At 37.9% G+C, this 20154-nt stretch overlaps 1 protein-coding gene and 1 pseudogene across 1 annotated transcript; one reads left to right on the plus strand and one right to left on the minus strand.

Moving 5' to 3' along the window:
* Positions 163–5137, minus strand: LOC18771531 (annotated as a pseudogene).
* LOC18770122 (cell division cycle 20.2, cofactor of APC complex) lies at positions 6091–8695 on the plus strand. The gene is made up of 2 exons (XM_007201994.2): positions 6091–6335; positions 6437–8695. The coding sequence occupies exon 2, from the start codon at positions 6700–6702 to the stop codon at positions 8029–8031; it is 1332 nt and encodes a 443-aa protein (XP_007202056.1). The 5' UTR covers positions 6091–6335; positions 6437–6699; the 3' UTR covers positions 8032–8695.

A 20154-nucleotide genomic window follows, 5' to 3' on the forward strand; every position in this document is an offset into this window, starting at 1 on the left:
ACTCTTCCATTGACTGCCTAGAAACTTTTACTCTAATCATTATTTTATTTTTTTCCACTTGTATAAAAGAATGATAAACAGTTCTCCAATGAATATTTCCATTTACTCTTTGTTTTTTTTAAACAACATAATTACAATAATCTTGGTCTATATTTACAGCTGTTAACTCAAATCCAATTTATCAATTACTTCAAAATGCATCTGCAAATCTGGGGGCCTATCAGGAAAATAAAATTTCTCACACACCTGCAATTTCCCTCCACTTCTCTGAGATTCAGACTCCAGCAGATAAACCAATTTGTCTTTTTCTTTGCGTATCCAAGATCTTCTGCTGTCACACCATTGCCTGGGAGAGTTCCATGAAGGACAAAACTGATTCCTCTAGCTCCTTGTATTAGGCATTCGGAGATATTCTCAATCACGCTATGGTCAGTGACATATGCACCCGGGGAGTTTAATCCAACATCCACGTAATGAATTTCTCTGATGCTATTTAACAGGCTTTGTTTTGTTATGGATATGATATGAATCTCGTCTTCCAAACCACTTTCCTTCTCCTCCAAGAGCGGTGGATCTCCAGAGGGTTTAACTGCGAAGCCAAGCTCAGTAACTAGCTGGTTAAATACAGTACCACCCTTTCTGAATCCAAACATTAATGTTTTAGGTAGATTAAAATGTGATGCAGATATTCCTGGTACAAGCAGTTCTTTCTCTCTCGCAATGTCATTCTTAACCTGCAAATGTCAAAAGTTTAGAGATGGGAACCATCTACTGCTAAGAGCAATTCAGAGTTCAGAAGAAGGATGAGTCTTTTAAGCAATAGCCCTCAGTCTATCCAAATTAAATTTTGACAATCACTGATATTATGCAGAGCGTATTTCATCTGCATGCACACTCTTCTCTTCCCCATAAAATGTACAGTTGAGCAAACACTACTTGAGTGATTAAATAACCAAAAAAAATAACGATGCCAGGAACACTACAACGTCAGGTCTATATATACCTCTTGAAGGCAACTTGATATGAGCTAAATAATGGACTCAAAAGCTGGGGATCCAACAGGGCAGTATGACTTTGGCTCTCCCCATTGATTAACAGATGGTACAAAGTGGCGATACACAGCAAAAGGCCCATTGAAAACAGAAGCATCAATAAGAGCAACTTTACCCATTTGCCCTTTGCCATGGCCGGGGGGAGATAGGGCAGGCACTATTTACGTGAATAGTGGTTGCCCTTGCAAATAGTATTGTGTGTTTCCAGCCGTTGTCATGGCAAAGGGCAATTACTATTCATTTTTTTGTTTTTTTCACAAATTTTTTTACCTCAATAATTAATTTTGATAATATTTTCGGATGAGATTTCCGGATTCCTACGTGTCAAGACTATTCATAATCGGATAAGATTTTTGGGTTCAAATTTCAAATGAATTTCAAATTTCAGATAAGATTTTCATCCAATCAAATCAAGCCACGTGGCATGTCTATCTTGCCAAAATTTTCTATAAAACCAGATACTCAACTCATACCTCTCACACCACATCTTTCTATATTTCCATTTCTCAGAGTTTAGAATTCATACTTCATTCATTCTCAATGGAAGAATTTAGGAGATGCTTGGAGAGGCAAGAGCGAGAAACAAATGAGAGAAACCGTAGAGCAGATAAAATAAATATGTTGCAGAGAGAAGTCGATGAACAAGTTGTTATAGCAGTGACTTTGCAAGATGAAGAGAACCAAGGTCGCCGCCGTGGTTCACAAGTCTGCCGTGGCCGGAATGTGGACAGACATAGGCATTCTCGGGGTAAGAATTTTTTGGAAGATTATTTTATCCCAACTTCTTTGTACTCTAATGTTGATTTTCGAAGGCGATTTAGAATCCAACCCCATTTGTTCAATAAAGTCATGCACGATATTTGCAATTATGATGCATACTTTGTTCAAAAGTGTGATGCTGCTGGGGTTTTGGGACTTCTTCCGTATCCTTCAAGCTCAGTGGTTGATTATTCGAGGTGCGGCCCGTATGTTTGATGAGGAGATCCTCAGAAGCATTACGATGACTTGCATTATCCTCCATAATATAATTGTGGAGGATGAGTACGATTATGATGTTGTAGAGGTCTACGAACCGGATCCCATGAACACGGCCTTGACACGAATTTATGAAAGGCCCATGGGGCCAAGTGGAGAACCGTTTGAGCCAGAACTGTTGGTAAGGGATGGTCGTTTCATGACCCGGATGATAGACCGATATACAGAGATGCAATCTTCGTATATTCATGAAAGGCGTCAACTTGACTTGATGGAGCATTTATGGGCAGTAAAAGGCAATGAAGATGAATGATGGAGCATAGATGCTTTGGTTATGTTTTATTTAGTTATGGTTTGGTTGTGTTGTTTTTTTATTTATTATAGTTTGGTTGTGGTTTGTTATTATTATTGTGCCTTATTTGTAGTTTTTTTTTATATTTTAATTATGTTTTGTTTGATGTATGGAATATGTTGAATAAAAAGGTATTTTATTGAATGCTTTGTTTATTAAATAAAGAAATCCAATACAAGTCATTAACAATTACTAATACTAAAATAAAATACATGAATTACAACAACTTTAATAGAAAACATGAAAAATACAAATACATAAAAGGTATGCCAACTAATTTAATGGTTTTCATCATTTAACCAATCCGTGTTGCTAGGCCCATCATCCTGGAAAAGTCTTCTTCTCATAACATTTCGTTCTAGCTTCCAAAATTGTTTTGTTTACTCGACTTGAATTGCCATATCGTTCTTTTGGCGTTTCTGCTCCATTTCAATTCTGGTTTGGTTCTGCCTTGCAATTTCCTCCAAAAATTTTGATGTATTATTGCTTGAATTACCCGCTTTCTTTGCCTTCGCAGCCTTTCGGCTAATGGGCCTAGGCTCCTTTTTAATGGGTGAGTCTTGTCTCATAAGGGAATCAATAGGTGAATTTGATGTCATTGAATCACGGAGTGGCGTCTCGTTTAACATAACGACGGGACCCGTGGGAATAATTATGAAGCGTTTGCAATTTTTCACCACCTCCCAACATTCATGATGGTTGAAACTTTTTTGGCCTTGCCCAGTTGCACCAAACAACATCTGTGCTTGAATCATTTATTTAAAAATAATAATGGAAATGCAAGAAATATTTAAAATATATTGGATATGCAAGTAACAAAAATAAAAAATTGGAAATGCAATTAACCTTACAAATAAATTGGAAGTGCAAGAAATATTAAGAAACAATTGGAAATGCAAGAAATATTAATAAAATATTGAAAATGCAAGAAATGTTAACAAAATATTGAAAATGCAATAAATATTAACAAAATATATATATTAGGATATTAAACTTAATAAAACAAAATTTACAAAATACTTACCTCGTTACTACGATTTTCTCTGCTTCTATAGTTGTCTATCGCATTTGCCAAGGCATTTCTCCATTTTCCCAACTCTTTATTGAGAATTTTTCACCTACTAGACAATGTCATTTCCGTACGAGTTGAACCCGGAATTTTTTCACAAAATTCGGCATGAATTTTTTTCCACATATGAAAAAATTTCATCTCATTGCCTGACACGAGACAATGACAAACTTGGAGCCAAGCCTCAGACAAGGAAACATCTTCCATGGTGCTCCATGCCCCTCCGGTTTCGATAGAAGAAGCCATAAAGATAAGAAATAAAAATACAAGGTGAAAAAGAGGAAAATGTTGAGCAAAGAGTGAATAATAGTAGAAATATAATAAAATGTACGAGGATTGGTATTGAAAGTGAAGGGTATTTATAGGTATTTATAAGGAAAAAAATCAGGATTTTTTAGTATTTTTTTTAAAAATTTTCGATTTTTTTTCACAATTTTATTGCCAAAAAAATGCCAGCCGTTGGATTGGAGGAGGAGAAGCAGATCGGAGCCCTGGGGGCGTGACACCTGTCTTCAACCCGTTGGAGCTTGCGCAAGGCTGACGTCAGCGCACACTGACGTCGAGCCTGACGTCATCAACCCTCGAGCTCGAGCTTGGACGAAACTGGCCTTCGGGCTAGCCCGTCTTCGTGGGATCCACTCCCAGCCCGGGCTTGGGCTCCTTGCTGGAAACAGATTTTGGCTTCTTTTGTTTCCCCAGCCCGAGGCTTGGTCATACCACTGGAGTTGCTCTAACCCAAGCATTGGTCGACTCACCAATCTTTGAGACCATTATTTCAGCTATATTTTGCAAGTCAGATAGCCTCTCAATGACTGGATTACCAGTGCCTGCTACTCGATCTCCATTGAAAAAGATGGGATTTGCTGAAGGAACCCGTCTCCAGGAAAATTTTAAGACACAGTCAAGTCTTCATTCTTCCAAAGTCAGAAAGGAGACAAATATAGTAAGGGTTTAAGATCTGTCCTGAAGAAAAGACAAATACATTCAGAATTCACAAACTACGCCTCATAGGAAATTAGTAGTCATATATTTCTAACATTTTCAGGAGAAAGAAGGAAAGCTGACTAAAGTGTGAATCTTTCAGGAGAATTCAGTTGAAGACAGGAAACAAAAGTTTGCATGTCTTTGAGTTATTAATAGTAAGCTCTGTGACATAGTGAGTCAAAGGGTTGAGCATGCAGAACTTACGGTTAGTGTCTTGGAAGTTCGTGACCGTAAGTTCTTGAGAGGCAAAGAGATGCTGCAACTCGGTAGTAGGTCCTGGGATTAGGGTTCAATGGGACCTTTAGAACTCCACGCCAACGGTCCCTAAATAAATTAACCGTAAGAAAAATAGACAATTACAGAACTGAGAATGGGATGTGCCACAGTTTAATAGAAATTAACAAGCTGAAAGAAATGACTTTCTGGTATATGTATTCAGTAACCAAGAAGTGAGAACTACATAAAGACAATTGAAAATGCAAAAGAGCAAGCAATGAACTATATATTTGTGTTTAAAATTAGATATACATTACATACTACGCTTGAGCATGGCGGATAGATTTGGGTAAAGAATTAGAGTAAAAGATTCCAAATTCATTCTAGACTTTCTCTATAGAAGACGCTGAATATGTGAGCCAATAAAAACCTAATAGCCTTCCACAGTTATATTATAAACCTGTTAAAGGCATTCATCTCAGACACCATTTCTGCTTTCTTTCCAGCATCCCTTGCACAACCTCCTCCTTCTCATATATTTCACATAATCTGATTAAAGGAGAACCTTCCTTCTAAAAGACTCTTATTTGGCAAGTTAAAAATACAAGAGAAAAACCTAAAGCTAAACCTTTTTTCCTTAATTCTAAAACTTTCTCCATGACGGGGCAAACCCAGATCATTAGAAAATTACATCAAGCCAAAACCCATAAAGAAAATTACATCACAGAACTTCTCACAAACAGCTAACAGGCACAAAAGGTTATTCCAAACCGCAAAATATTATAACAACAATAATCATAAAATTATGGGAGAAGAAGAGAGACAGAGAGAGAGAGAGAGCTTACTTTAGCTGAAGCAGAAGTACAAGTGCGCGGTCCTTTTCTGCGGTCTTTTTTGGACCCATTTACCTCTATCCGCCCATTGGGCTTTGTTTCCAGCCCAAAATTATTATTATTATTATTATTTTCAAAATAAAGAGGGTGTTTTTTTATTTTTAAAAAGTAAATTTAAGTTTTAGCTATAAAAAAAATTCACTTTTGAAAAAATTATATATTAAAATATTAAAATAAATTATATAGTGGTCGAATTTTTCAGTTGTATCTTTCTAAAATTTTACCGAGTAAAACACCTACATATTTTATTCATACTTTTCCCCTTACATATTTTACTAACTATAATTTTTCCTTAAATATCAGACAAATGTATTTATTTATTTATTTATTAATTGCCCATGTGTACTAATTTTTAACAAATCAAACATGTGAGCAGGAAGTTAAAATGGGCCGTTTGGGCGTTCGCTCAACATTTTTATTCGTTCTTCGACGCGTATTCGACGCTAACTCTACGCGTATTCGACGCTAACTCTACGCGTATTCTACACTAATTCTACGCGCATTTGACGCTAATTCGACGCGTATTCGACCGAATATATATGGTCTTCGTCACCGCGAAACTTAGGACTCGATTTTGAAATCACACCCAACCCAATCCGCTCTCTGATCTTAACAAAAATTAGAAACTCTACAATCTACGCTCAGTGGCCGTCGACTTCGTTCTTGTCTTGATTAGCGCTTCAATTCTCTTGCGTTCTCTGAATTCGTTTTGGGCGTTCTCTGGGTTTGATTCGGTTTTCGGCGGGCTTCCATCTTTCGCTTCAACGGCTGCCGGAAACCCTAGTTTTCCAACGGTCAGAGATTAAAACCCACTATTCAATTTCCGTTCTTTTTGCGTATTCTTATATAATTTACTTTTGGGTTTATTGAATTGAACCTAACGATTTGTTTGCAGGCTTTGATTTTGTGCACCCGTTAATCTACTTGCTGGAATTTTCATATTCTCTCTGTTTCATTTTTGTCTGGGTTTTGCATACTGAGTGATCCATTTGCAGGAGTTCTTATTTTTTGCTTATTGTTATGTTGGATATTTGCAGGATATTTGATCTTTAGTCTCTCTCTCTCTCTCTCTCTCTCTCTCTCTCTCTCTCTCTCTGCTTTTTTGTTATTGTTTTTATTTCACATATATATATAGTCTTGTGGCATCTTAACATAACAATGAGGTCTTCATATACCTTGGGGTCACAGTCTAGGTGCCCTCTTGAAGAACGGCTTCTTCAGAAAAAGAATTCTCGGGAAAATTTGGACAGGTTCATACCAAATAGGTCTGCAATGGATTTTGATTTTGCTCATTACATGCTTACTCAAGGTAGGAAAGGTAAGGAAAACCCATCTAGATATGGAAGAGACTATAGGAAGCAGTTGGCAGAGGCTATGAACATGAATCGCACTAGAATCCTCGCTTTCAAGAACAAGCCTCCTGCCCCTGTAGAGCTTTTCCCGAGCTACTTCTCTTCTTTGCCACAGGATAAACCGGCAAACCCTAAGCCACACAGACACATTCCTCAAACTTCAGAGAGAACACTGGATGCTCCTGACCTTATTGATGATTACTACCTGAATTTGTTGGATTGGGGAAGCTCCAATGTTATTGCAATAGCTCTTGCAAACACAGTTTATTTGTGGGATGCTACTGATTGTTCTACTTCGGAACTGGCCAGATTTGATGTTGAAAGGGGACCTGTTACCAGTGTCAGTTGGGCTATTGATGGACGCCACATTGCCATTGGACTGGACAATTCCGAAGTACAGCTATGGGATTCAACTGCAAAGCAGTATCTGAGAACCTTGAGAGGTTGTCACAGATCACGGGTAGGCTCACTAGCATGGAACAATCACATTCTTACAACTGGAGGAATGGATGGCCGCATTGTAAACAATGATGTAAGAATTAGATCGCACATTGTTGAGACGTACAGAGGACATGAACGCGAGGTTTGTCGGCTTAAGTGGTCAGCCTCAGGGCAGCAATTAGCAAGTGGAGGAAATGATAACCTGCTCCATATATGGGACAACAGATCAGTGGCACCAACACAGTGGCTTCACAGGCTTGAAGACCATACAGCTGCTGTAAAAGCCCTTGCTTGGTGTCCTTTCCAGAGAAATTTGCTTGCTTCTGGTGGAGGTGGGAATGATCGGTGCATAAAGTTCTGGAACACTCACACAGGTGCTTGCCTGAACTCGGTGGACACTGGCTCTCAGGTTTGTGCTTTGCTGTGGAATATGAATGAACGAGAACTGCTTAGCTCACATGGGTTTACTCAGAATCAGCTTACTCTTTGGAAATATCCATCAATGGTTAGAATTGCAGAACTCACGGGTCATACGTCTAGAGTCCTTCATATGGCTCAGAGCCCAAATGGTTGCACAGTAGCATCAGCAGGTGGTGAAACACTGAAATTATGGAATGTTTTTGGGGACCCTGAGGAGGTTAAACCAGCTCCACGACCTCCCAAAGAGCCTTTTGCCCAAGTGAGTCGTATCCGCTGAACAAGAACATGAGAACTTACATCAGATGGAGATTTATGAACCAAAAACTTCAATAAAGTTTGGGATGCAGAACTGGAACTTCGATCAGTACTATTTTTTTTAGCGCAAGTTGAAATGAAATGAAAAGCTTCAGCAAAAGTCTCAAACAGTTGCAGTGCTTACACAAACAGCGATCTTAGGCCATATTCTTTCTCAATTCCCCTGTAGGAAGAGTGATGGGAAATAGGAAATCTTTGTACTATTTAGTTAGTAATGGATTTCAAGAAATCCTTGAAATCATAGACATCAATAAAGCTAGAACTGATCTCTTTTCCCAGCAAAATAGAATTCCAATTTTGGAATCACACCCCTGCCCTGATATATGCTTATGGTTGTCTCGTTGATCGCTCCGATTAGGTGACACCAGTATGCCAAAGAGGCCACCGAAACCGAAGGGGGAACTTTGTTTTTGAAGAATCAAGTAATGTGGAGCTGTTGGTGCTGCAGGCAGCATAATTAGTACTAGCATTTGCCTAGATTCTATTATGTCTCATTTTGATGACCTATGTATTAAACTAGCTTCCTAGCAGCAATGACATTGTTAATGTTCTTCCTTAACACTTCCTGCTTTTTTTGGGTAGTGTGTTCCCTGAATTTTCAATCTCCTCTCTATAAGGTTTCTCTTCCAAGTGTGTTCCCTGAATACAATTATCATGTTTGTAATTTTGGTGATCCAATTAAAGCTTATCTTTTGTTTGCCAAATAAGAAAGTTTTTATGAGATTCAGTTTTAATCTGTGCATGGTCCATTGCTTGGTTTTGATTTGACAAAGATGTTTTTGCGCTCATGATCTCAACTTGGATTTATTAAGACAAGGAATGATCATATAATCCTCAATTTTCACACTCCAATTGAATTAAGGAACAGATGCAACAAAAATTTCCTTTTTCTAAAAATCTTATGAATGAATTTGGCTCTCTTAAATCATAATAAATCATTTCGCAACCGGAAATCGTACATGGATTTTATTAAGACAAGGAATGATAATATAATCCTCAACTCTATCCCTTGATTTATTTCCTGCGCTCAAGATCTCACCTCCATCTTCCTCGATACTGGTCCAACAAAACAAAGGGAAGATTACTTAGCATGATCAATATGCAAATATTAATGTAAGCACGAGATATATAAATTGAGTAATGCTACATATAATGAAAGCATGATCAATCATGTACTGTTACATATACTCATAGTTTAAAATATCGATAATTTTGACGAAATATTGAGGATATTATCGTTTTTTTGAGTAGATGTTTTGGAACGTATCCATACACATATTGTATAAATATCAATAATTTCGCTCACACTTCAGCAACATTTGGTCCAAATATCGATATCGTTATAATATCACTATAATATCGAAAATATAGAAAATATCGATGTAATGGAAAAAAGGAAAGAAAAAAAACACAAAGCACACTCGCAGTTCATGTTTATGTATCAGTAATAGAGAAAGTAAGGAATAAGAGAATTTAGGAATCGAGGAACTACTGAATCAGTATGGGAAGAATCATTCTCATTAAGCTGTTTACTAAACATATGGAATTGGCAAAGGAATGAGGTAGATTCCCATTGTTATTGTTTACTAACTTTCATGAATTAGAATCCAAATTAATTTGATCACTAAAATGCCCTGAACATTTTCACCACAACACATATATAATTCTCAAATTGGCGAAGGAGACCAAACTAATCCTGCAGCAAACCAGTAAGGCAGTGTAAACATAAGGAATCAATATGCTGAACAAGATGAACAACAGGAGCCCAGTTCAATGATAATGTTAATAACACATTTGTCCAGAGCCAATTTCAAACGAAAAAATAAACTCCAATATATCTTTCACCTACGTAACTAGTAAACAATCAAATAATAATAACATGCATAATCTTCATACGAGTAAATACATGGAACTTCTTAGAACTGAGTTTTTATTTTTTATAAGGTTGGAGAGTCTTGGAACTTCTTGGCGTGAGTTTTTTTTTTTTTTTTTTTTTTTAAGGTTTGGGGTGTTTTGGAATTATGATAAAGTGGTAAGGGTATTTTTGGAAGTTACTAAGAGAAAACAGGAATGGGAATCGTATCGACTACTCCCCCCTAGCCGATATGATACCTAGTTTTGAGGGGATGTGATTACGGATTTTGAGGTGGGGTCCACTTATTTTTTCATTCTTGATTGCAAGTAAACGCAAGGGAAGTCAGGAATATAAATCATTCCCTTTCCTCCCATACCCATTATTGATACGTAAACATGCCCGCAAAGGGGATTCGAACCTCTTCATATCCCATTCCTTTTGGGATGGAATCGAGCGGCTCATGGAAAGAATCCAAAACCCAATCTGTAAATGTTTTAGCTTATGGACAACGTCAACCAATCTTGGATCCATATGTATGGCATGTTAACAATTACATGCAAAACTATTTTGGAGATTTATCATTTGATGACTACTCTTCACAATACACTTATCCTACACATAGAGATGATGAAGATAGTGAAAAATTTGAACCTCATAGGAACTCTGTGGTACTAAGTCACTCATGTAATCTTACCATGCAATGTATAAAGTATAAAATATTGTAGTAAATCATTATATATAAATGATTATGGTCTGTATAATCTTCTTTCATTAATTACTACATATTTTCTACACTCACACAGTGTTTGTCAGCTCACTATATAATCAACTTAAATCCCTTAAACCCATCATGCAATGCATTTCCTTCCAAATTCTTGTCATAAACTAATAGCTGTTTTTTTTTTTTTATGGGCTTAAAAATTCTGGAAAATAAAATTCTGAATTTTTTTGAAAAAACTACCAAAAAATTCTGGAAATTTTTTCTATAAATACCTACCAATATTCTTCACTTTCTTCTCCTTCTAATATTATTCACTTTCTACACAATTTTCTTCACTTTCAATTTTCATTTTTATTCACTATCTTATGGCATCTTCCATCGAAGCTAGAGGGAAGTGGACAACCATGGAAGATGTTCTGTTGTGTGAGTGTTGGGTCCAAGTTGGTCATTGTTCGATTACGGGCAATGAGATGAAATTCTCTCATATGTAGAGAAAAATTCATGCCGAATTTTGTGAAAGTTCGAGTTCGGCTTGAACGGAAATGGCCTTGGCTAGTAGGTGGAAAATTTTGAATAAAAAATTAGGGAAATGGAGAGATGTGTTGACAAAAGTAAGGGACAACCATCGAAGCGGCAAAAATCTTGGCAATTAGGTAAATTATTTGTAATTTTCGTTTTATTAAATTTAATGTCTTGATTTTTTTAATGTTTCTTGCATTTCTATTTTTTTTTATTATAAATGTTTCTTGTATTTCCTTTAGTTTATTTTATTTATTTATAATGTTTCTTCCATTTTCAATATTTTTTAATAGATTATGCAAGCACAAATGTGGTTCGGTGCTATTGGGTAAGGCAGAAAATCTTTCAACCATCAACAACGTTGAGGTGGTGAAAAATTGTCTGAGATTCAAAATTATTCACACGGGCCCCACCGTTGTGTTGAACGAGACGCCACTCCATAATTAAACGACATCGGATTCGCCTTCAGATTCCTCGATGAGTCAAGACTCACTAATCCAAAATGAGTCGAGGCCTATTGGGAGAAAGGCGGCGAAGGCTAAGAGAGGGAGTACTTCCACCAATGATATTGCAAAAATTTTGGAGCAAATTGCAAGGAACGGCACCATGAGACATGAAAAAAATATGCGAACGAGAAGGCAATGATTGAAGTATATGCAAGAGAAATGGAGTATATATGCAAACATGACATTGAGAAGAAGGATCGGGAAACCATGGGCATGGCTACAAGCCATATGTCCCTTGAAACAAAATTATTTTGGAAGCTAGAACGAATGGATGTTATGAGAAGATGGCTTTTCCGTGACGATGGACCTAGCAACACCAATGGGTTAAATAATCAAAACCATTAGGTTATTTTGCTTGCCTTTTATTTAATTGTATTGCTTGTTTTTTAATTGAAGTAGTTGTATTTCTTGTCTTTAATTGAAGTAGTTGTATTTCTTGTCTTTTATTTAATTAGTTGTATTGCTTTTCTTTTAGTGAATAAAGAAATCATTCAATAAAATACCTTTTTATTCAACATATTGCATACATCAATCTAAAACATAATTAAAAACAAAACACAACCAAAGCATAATTCAAACCAAAACACAAACAAAGCATACATCAACATAAACCAAAATTGAAAACAAATCATCGTCACTTGACTTCGTTCACCGTCATTGCCTCTCACCGCCCATAAGTATTCTATCAAGTCAACTGGAAGTCGTTCATGAGGATAAGACGATTGCATCTCAGTATATCAATCAATCATACGGTTGTTGAAACGATCATCCCTAACCAACGGTTCATGCTCCAGTGGTTGTCCATTTGCTCTAATGGGACTTTCATAAACTCTTGTCAAGGACGTGTTCATGGGATCAGGTTCGAACACGTCTGGAGCATCATAATCATACTTATCCTCCACAATCATGTTATGGAGGATATGCACGTCATCATAATGCTCTGAAGCACCTCCTCATCAAACATACTCGCAACACCCCTAATGATTGCCCACCGAGCTTAGAGAATACCAAAACATCTTTCAACATCTTTCCTGTACCCCTCTTGATAGGTAGCGAATAATTTTTCCTTCTTCAATCGGGGATGCGGAATTGTTTTGACAAATGTAATCCATCTCGGGCAAATGTCGTGTGCTAGATAATATCCATTCTAGTAGACGGTATTGTTGATTTCATAGGTGATATTCGAGGCTTGACATCTGAAGACATTGTTGAATACCAAGGATTAACCCAACATGTTCATGTCATTTTGAGATTCGAAAACTCCGAAAAAGGCATGTCAAACTCATGTATCTAATCTAGCAACGACTTCCAGAATGATACTTTTTTGCTATTTCCTATTCTCATAATCTCCTTGCCCCACAGTTGGGCAATTTTCTATTGTTAGTGCATACAGTCGATGTTTCCAATCATGCCTGGAAAACCTTGAGCTTCAGCTTTTTGTTGATGCCTTTGGAGGCCCCTAGGCGTAGGTTTGCAGAGGTAGTCCCTAGTGTAGAGAGTTTCAATTGCCTCTCCAAGCATCTCCTTATATCTGACATTTAGAGTGGAGTATGAAATCTAAAATTTGAAAAATGGAAAGATAGAGAAGATATGGTGTGAGAGGTATGAGTTGAGCCTTTGGTTTTATAGAGAGATTTAGAAGATAGACATGACACGTGGCGCGATTTTAGAGGGTGAAAATCTTATCTAAAATATGAGATTTGTATTTTATAATAAATATCGACACGTGGCACCCAAAAATCTTATCCTAAAATCTTATCTGAAATTTGATATTTATATTTTATAATAAACATCGACACATGGCAACCAAAAATCTTATCCGACAATCTTCTAAAAAAATTGACACATGGCAATATTTTATAATAAATATTGACATGCGAGAACCGAAAATCTTATCCGAAATCTTCTCCAAATTAATTGTTTAGGTAAAAAATAAATTATAACTAAAAGTGAATAGTATTTGCCCTTTGCCATGGGCAATGGATGGAAATTGATATTTGCAGGATATTTGATATTTACTCTCTCTCTCTCTCTCTCTCTGTGCATAATAAATATTGACACGTGGGAACTGAAAACCAAATTAATTATTTAGATAAAAAAAAAAATTTAAAACTAAAAGTGAATAGTATTTGCTATTTGCCATCGGTAATGGATGGAATCTGATATTTGTGTTGTAAAGAAGAAACATGTGGAGCCCACATTTATGGGGCCCACAAAGAAATTAAGCAAATATTTGGAGGTTTATCAGCTGCACACTCATGGATGTGTATTGTAGAATCACGGGTGCCATTTAACATGTCTATAAATAGAGAAAGAAGAAAAGGAAAAGAAGAAGAGAGAAAGAGATAGGAAACGGAAAGAAGAAAAGGAAAGGAGGAAAGAGAGAGAAGAGGAAAGAAGAGGGTAAGTAAGCAGAGAGAAAATTCAGTGAGTCACACATATTGTAAACACTATTGTAGTCATATTATTATATAGTGAAAAGTTACTGTTGCTGCTCTCCGAGGACGTAGGCGTAGCCGAACCTCGTTAAATACTGTGTCTCATCTACTTTACGTGCAGCTCAAAATTCGCACATATCCCAGGTTATTTTATAACACGTTATCAGCACGATAGTCTCTCCTTTTATTTCTGAAATTTTTCCAACTCAACACTATATAATATACTATATTTATCTGCTTCTCTATTACTAACCATTAACAAAAATGGACCCTTGGTAATACTAAACATATTATCAGTGGGAGACCGTTACTAATACTAACTTTTTTTTTTCTTATTCGGTGGTGGTTTTAACCCCACATTTAATTTTATTTATGGTATGGTGTAGGCTTATTACCCATACGGCAATATTTATTTAAAGGGTGGTGCGGGTTTATCGTCCACGCCTTTACTTTTATTTAAATGTATGGAGCAGAATTAGTGCCCATACAAGCACATTTACTTTACCGCACATTTAAGGTATGGTGCGGGTTTATCGTCCATACCAGCAAATTCATAACACTTTACTTTTATCATCAATTAATATACCTAAATGATGAGGACCTGAAATTCCTATTAATAAGTGGCTTAATATTCCAGATCTCGAGCCTAAAGTTTTGGATGACAAATTTGGCAAAACTAGAGTTTGCTGCCTTGGACCTTTCCGAGGACAACTATTTATCATGGGTCCTGGATGCCAAAATTCATCTACGAGCCAATGGCCTCGGACAAACAATTGTAGATGAGAATGATGCTTCGCCTGAAGAGAATGCGAAGGCCATGATCTTTCTTCGCCGCCACATCCATGAAGCGCTGAAGAGCGAATATGTGGTGGTTGATGAACCGTTGGTTCTGTGGAAAGCTCTAGGTGAAAGATACGATCACCAGAAGACGGTGACTCTCCCAAGAGCTAGATACGAATGGACCCACTTGAGATTTCAAGATTTCAAGTCAGTTTCCGAGTATAACTCTGCTATGCACAGAATTACCTCATTAATGAGGCTATGTGGGGAAAATATATCTGATGAGGATATGCTCGAAAAAACTCTGAGCACTTTTCATGCTTCAAATGTCCTCCTTCAGCAGCAATACAGACATAGCGGTTTCAAGAAGTACTCGGAACTTGTATCTTGCCTCTTGTTAGCTGAGCAGAATAATGTGAGCTCTTATTAAAGAATCACCAATCTCACCCAACGGGCTCAGCACCACTTCCTGAAATAAATGCTGCATCTCAGGAAGTGAATGCCACTTCATCTCGTGGCAGTATCTACAAACGTGAGCGAGGGGGCAAGCGTGGCCACTGGCAAGGAAGTAGAAAAAATCGTGGTGCTCATTCACAGGGTTTAGGTCCAAGGAGCGGTCCATCCACGAATGGCAAAAATGCATCCCGTAATAAGGGAAAGGCACAGATGAGCCATGTGCCTAGAAATGTTGAAAGCCCTTGTCACAGATGTGGTGCAAAGGGACATTGGGTGCGCGCATGTCGTACGCCCAGGCATTTGGCGGATCTCTATCAAGCTTCACTTAAGAACAGGAAAGTGGAGATAAATTACATTGACCATGCTCCGCCAGCCACAGATGGCTCATCAGAAATATCACGTCAGCTAAACAAGACGCATCTAGATGTTTCTGATTTTGTTACTGAAAGAGGGAATGAAGGTTATGTGTCCGAATTAGATTAAATTCCTTAATATACTATTTGTATTAGCTGAAGTGTTGTTTAAATTTCAATCCAATAAAAGTGGTAATGTTTTCTTCTTTATTGATCCCAGCTTATTTTACTTATTTGGTGGCATGGATGCAAATTATGGATGCCCTCAAAACAAAGGCTATGGCAGAGATATTTGTCTTGCAGACAGCGCAACTACTCATACGATCCTTCAAGATCGGAAGTATTTCTCAAAATTAATGCTTACAAAAGCAAAGGTAACAACCATATCAGGTCCTGCAGATCTGATTGAAGGTTCAGGAATAGCCCAAATTATGTTACCAAATGGAACAATACTATCTATTCCAGATGCTTTGTATTCATCTAACTCCAGAAGGAATCTGTTGAGTTTCAAAGATATACGTTTGAATGGCTACCATGTTGAAACAAAGAAAGAGGAAAACATGGAATATCTTTGTATTACCTCCAGTGATACTCAAAAGCGTATACTGGAAAAGCTTTGTGAACTCTCATCAGGGTTGTATTACACAACCATACGGACAATTGAGGCACATAGTGTCATGGACCAAGAGTCCACTAACTCAAATGCTTTTAAGCTTTGGCATGACAGGTTGGGTCATCCTGGATCCACCATGATGCGCAGGATCATCACCAACTTTAAAGGACATCCCTTGTTGACTAAACACATTATGTTATCAAGCGACATCTTTTGCCAAGCTTGTTCACAAGGGAAGTTGGTGATCAGACCATCACAACCAAAGGTTGATGTTGAGTCTCCATCATTTTTGCAGAGAATTCAAGGGGACATTTGTAGACCCATTCATCCCCCATGTGGACCATTTCGGTACTTTATGGTCTTGGTAGACGCATCTACCCGATGGTCACATGTTTGTCTTTTATCTACTCGGAATATGGCATTTGCTAGGCTTTTGGCTCAGATAATTAAATTACGAGCCCAATTCCCAGATTATCCCATTAAGTCAATCAGACTCGATAATGCTGGTGAATTTACATCTCAGACTTTTGATGACTACTGCATGTCACTAGGCATTGATATTGAACATCCTGTTCCCTATGTGCATACTCAAAATGGCTTGGCAGAAGCTTTAATTAAACACCTTCAATTGATAGCACGCACTTTGCTAATGAAAACAAAGTTGCCAGTTTCTGCTTGGGGATATGCCATTTTACATGCAGCATCGCTTGTGCGATTGAGGCCCGTCACCAACAATCAATGTTCTCCAATACAACTCGTATTGGGAAATCAACCAAACATTTCACATTTAAGAATTTTTGGGTGTGCGGTATATGTGCCCATTGCACCACCGCAACGTACTAAGATGGGCCCTCAACGCAGATTGGGAATTTATGTTGGTTTTGATTCACCATCTATCATCAGATACTTGGCACCCCTGACGGGTGATATTTTTACCGCACGATTTGCGGATTGTGATTTTGATGAGACAATCTTCCCATCATTAGGGGGAGAAAAATCTGTGTCTAAAGAACAAGGCAAACTCATTCCTGAAAAACGACATGAATTATCCTGGAATGTATCCACATTGTCTCATCTCGATCCTCATACTGCTCAATGCGAAAACGAAGTAAGAAGGATCGTTCACCTCCAAAGTATTGCCAATCAGATGCCAGATGCATTTAATGATGCAGCAAAGATGACGAAATCTCATATCCCAGCTGCAAATGCACCCGCACGGATTGATGTCCATAATGGACAAAGCAATGTCCCAGCAAATGGTTCATCTGCTGCACGCCTAAAACGTGGCAGACCACTAGGCTCAAAGGATTCAATTCCTCGAAAGAGGAAGTTGATGGACAAAATGAATCCAAATGAAATAAATAGAGAGCCCACAATTCATAATTCAAATGCCCCCAAAGAGGGACAGGTACTTCTTGACAAGGAAAACGTCATTGGTGAGACAAGTGCCCCTGGAATGGCAACCGTACCTGAAAGTCAAGAAATCTCCATAAATTATACGTCCACTGATGAATTGTGGAGTAGAAATGAGATGATCATCGATGATATATTTGCATTCTCAGTGGCTGCTGAGATTATAAAAGATGATGATATTGAGCCGTGCTCTATTAATGAATGTACACAGAGGCAAGATTGGCCCAAGTGGAAAGATGCAATCCAGGCAGAATTAAATTCTTTGGAAAAAAGGAGTGTTTTTGGACATATTAGTCCAACTCCACCCAATGTGAACCCTGTAGGTTACAAGTGGGTATTTACAAGAAAGCGCAATGAGAAAAATGAGATCTCAAGGTATAAAGCGCGACTCGTTGCGCAAGGTTTTTCACAAAGGCCTGGAATTGATTATGTGGAAACGTACTCTCCAGTAATGGACAAATTACATTCCGTTACCTAATAAGTTTGGCGGTTTCAGAAAAACTTGAAATGAGACTCATGTATGTCATTACCGCATATTTGTATGGAGAATTGGATACAGATATATACATGAAAGTTCCAGAAGGATTCAGGTTGCCTGAAGCAGCTAGAAACAAACCACGGGACATGTTCTCAGTTAAATTGAGAAAATCATTATATGGGCTAAAACAATCTGGACGAATGTGGTACAATCGTCTCAGTAAGTATTTACTGAAGGAAGGATACACAAATGATCCTATTTGCCCATGTGTGTTTATTAAGAAATCAGAGTCTGGATTTGCGATAGTGGCAGTATATGTCGACGACATGAATCTAATTGGAACTTCTAAAGAGCTTCAAAAGACTGTTGATTATCTCAAACGTGAGTTTGAGATGAAGGACCTTGGAAAGACAAAATATTATCTTGGCTTGCAGATTGAGCACAGTGCTAATGGAATTTTGGTGCATCAATCAACTTATACTGAGAAAGTATTGGAACGGTTTGGCATGGATAAAGCCCATCCACTTAGCACTCCAATGGTCGTTCGATCGCTTGACACTAAGAAAGACCCATATCGTCCAAAAGAGAATGATGAAATGGTCCTTGGTCCAAAAGTACCATATCTTAGTGCAATAGGTGCCTTATTGTACCTAGCACAATGTACCAGACCAGACATATCATTCTCAGTAAATCTGTTAGCAAGGTACAGTTCTGCTCCAACAAGGCGACACTGGACCGGCATCAAACATGTTCTACGATACCTTCGTGGGACAACAGACATGGGGTTATTCTATTCTAGTGAATCGACCAATGCCCAGAGTATTATTGGTTATGCTGATGCAAGATATCTCTCTGATCCACATCAAGGACGATCACAGCCTGGGTATGTATTTACATGTGGAGGAACTGCAATCTCATGACGCTCAACAAAACAAACATTAGTGGCCACATCTTCTAATCACTCAGAAATACTTGCCCTCCATGAAGCCAGTCGTGAATGCGTTTGGTTAAGGTCGGTAATCCATCACATCCGAAGCACATGTGCCCTACCCTCAACAATAGACACTCCAACAATTCTGAATGAGGACAATGCAGCTTGTATTGCTCAGATCACAGAAGGATATATCAAGGGTGACAGGACCAAGCACATATCACTAAAGTTTTTCTATACACATGAGCTCTAGAAGAGTCAAGAAATCAAAGTCAGACAAATCCGTTCAAGTGATAACCTGGCAGATCTCTTCACTAAATCATTGCCGAAATGTACATTCCAAAAGTTAGTGCATGGCATCGGATTACGACAACTCTGCAAGCAATCAAGTTGGAGCATGCAAAATCAGGGGGAGCATTCAAAAGTCCTCTAACATAGGACATATGCACGTTGTACTCTTTTTCCTTCGCTTAGGTTTTTTCCCACTGGGTTTTTCCAAGCAAGGTTTTAATGAGGCATCCAATCTAGGGACATGTGGTCTCCAAGGGGGAGTGTTGTAAAGAAGAAACATGTGGAGCCCACATTTATGGGGCCCACAAAGAAATTAAGCAAATATTTGGAGGTTTATCAGCTGCACACTCACGGATGTGTATTGTAGAATCACGGGTGCCATTTAATATGTCTATAAATAGAGAAAGAAGAAAAGGAAAAGAAGAAGAGAGAAAGAGATAGGAAACGGAAAGAAGAAAAGGAAAAGAAGAAGAGAGAAAGAGATAGGAAACGGAAAGAAGAAAAGGAAAGGAGGAAAGAGAGAGAAGAGGAAAGAAGAGGGTAAGTAAGCAGAGAGAAAATTCAGTGAGTCACACATTGTAAACACTATTGTAGTCATATTATTATATAGTGAAAAGTTACTGTTGCTGCTCTCCGAGGACGTAGGCGTAGCCGAACCTCGTTAAATACTGTGTCTCATCTACTTTACGTGCAGCTCAAAATTCGCACATATCCCAGGTTATTTTATAACA

The sequence above is a fragment of the Prunus persica genome, chromosome G2 (assembly GCF_000346465.2).
Source record: "Prunus persica cultivar Lovell chromosome G2, Prunus_persica_NCBIv2, whole genome shotgun sequence".
NCBI lineage: Eukaryota > Viridiplantae > Streptophyta > Magnoliopsida > Rosales > Rosaceae > Prunus > Prunus persica.

Coding starts and splice junctions, on each gene's coding strand:
- LOC18770122 (XM_007201994.2), top strand. CDS start 6,700: ATGAGGTCTTCATATACCTTGGGGTCACAGTCTAGGTGCCCTCTTGAA.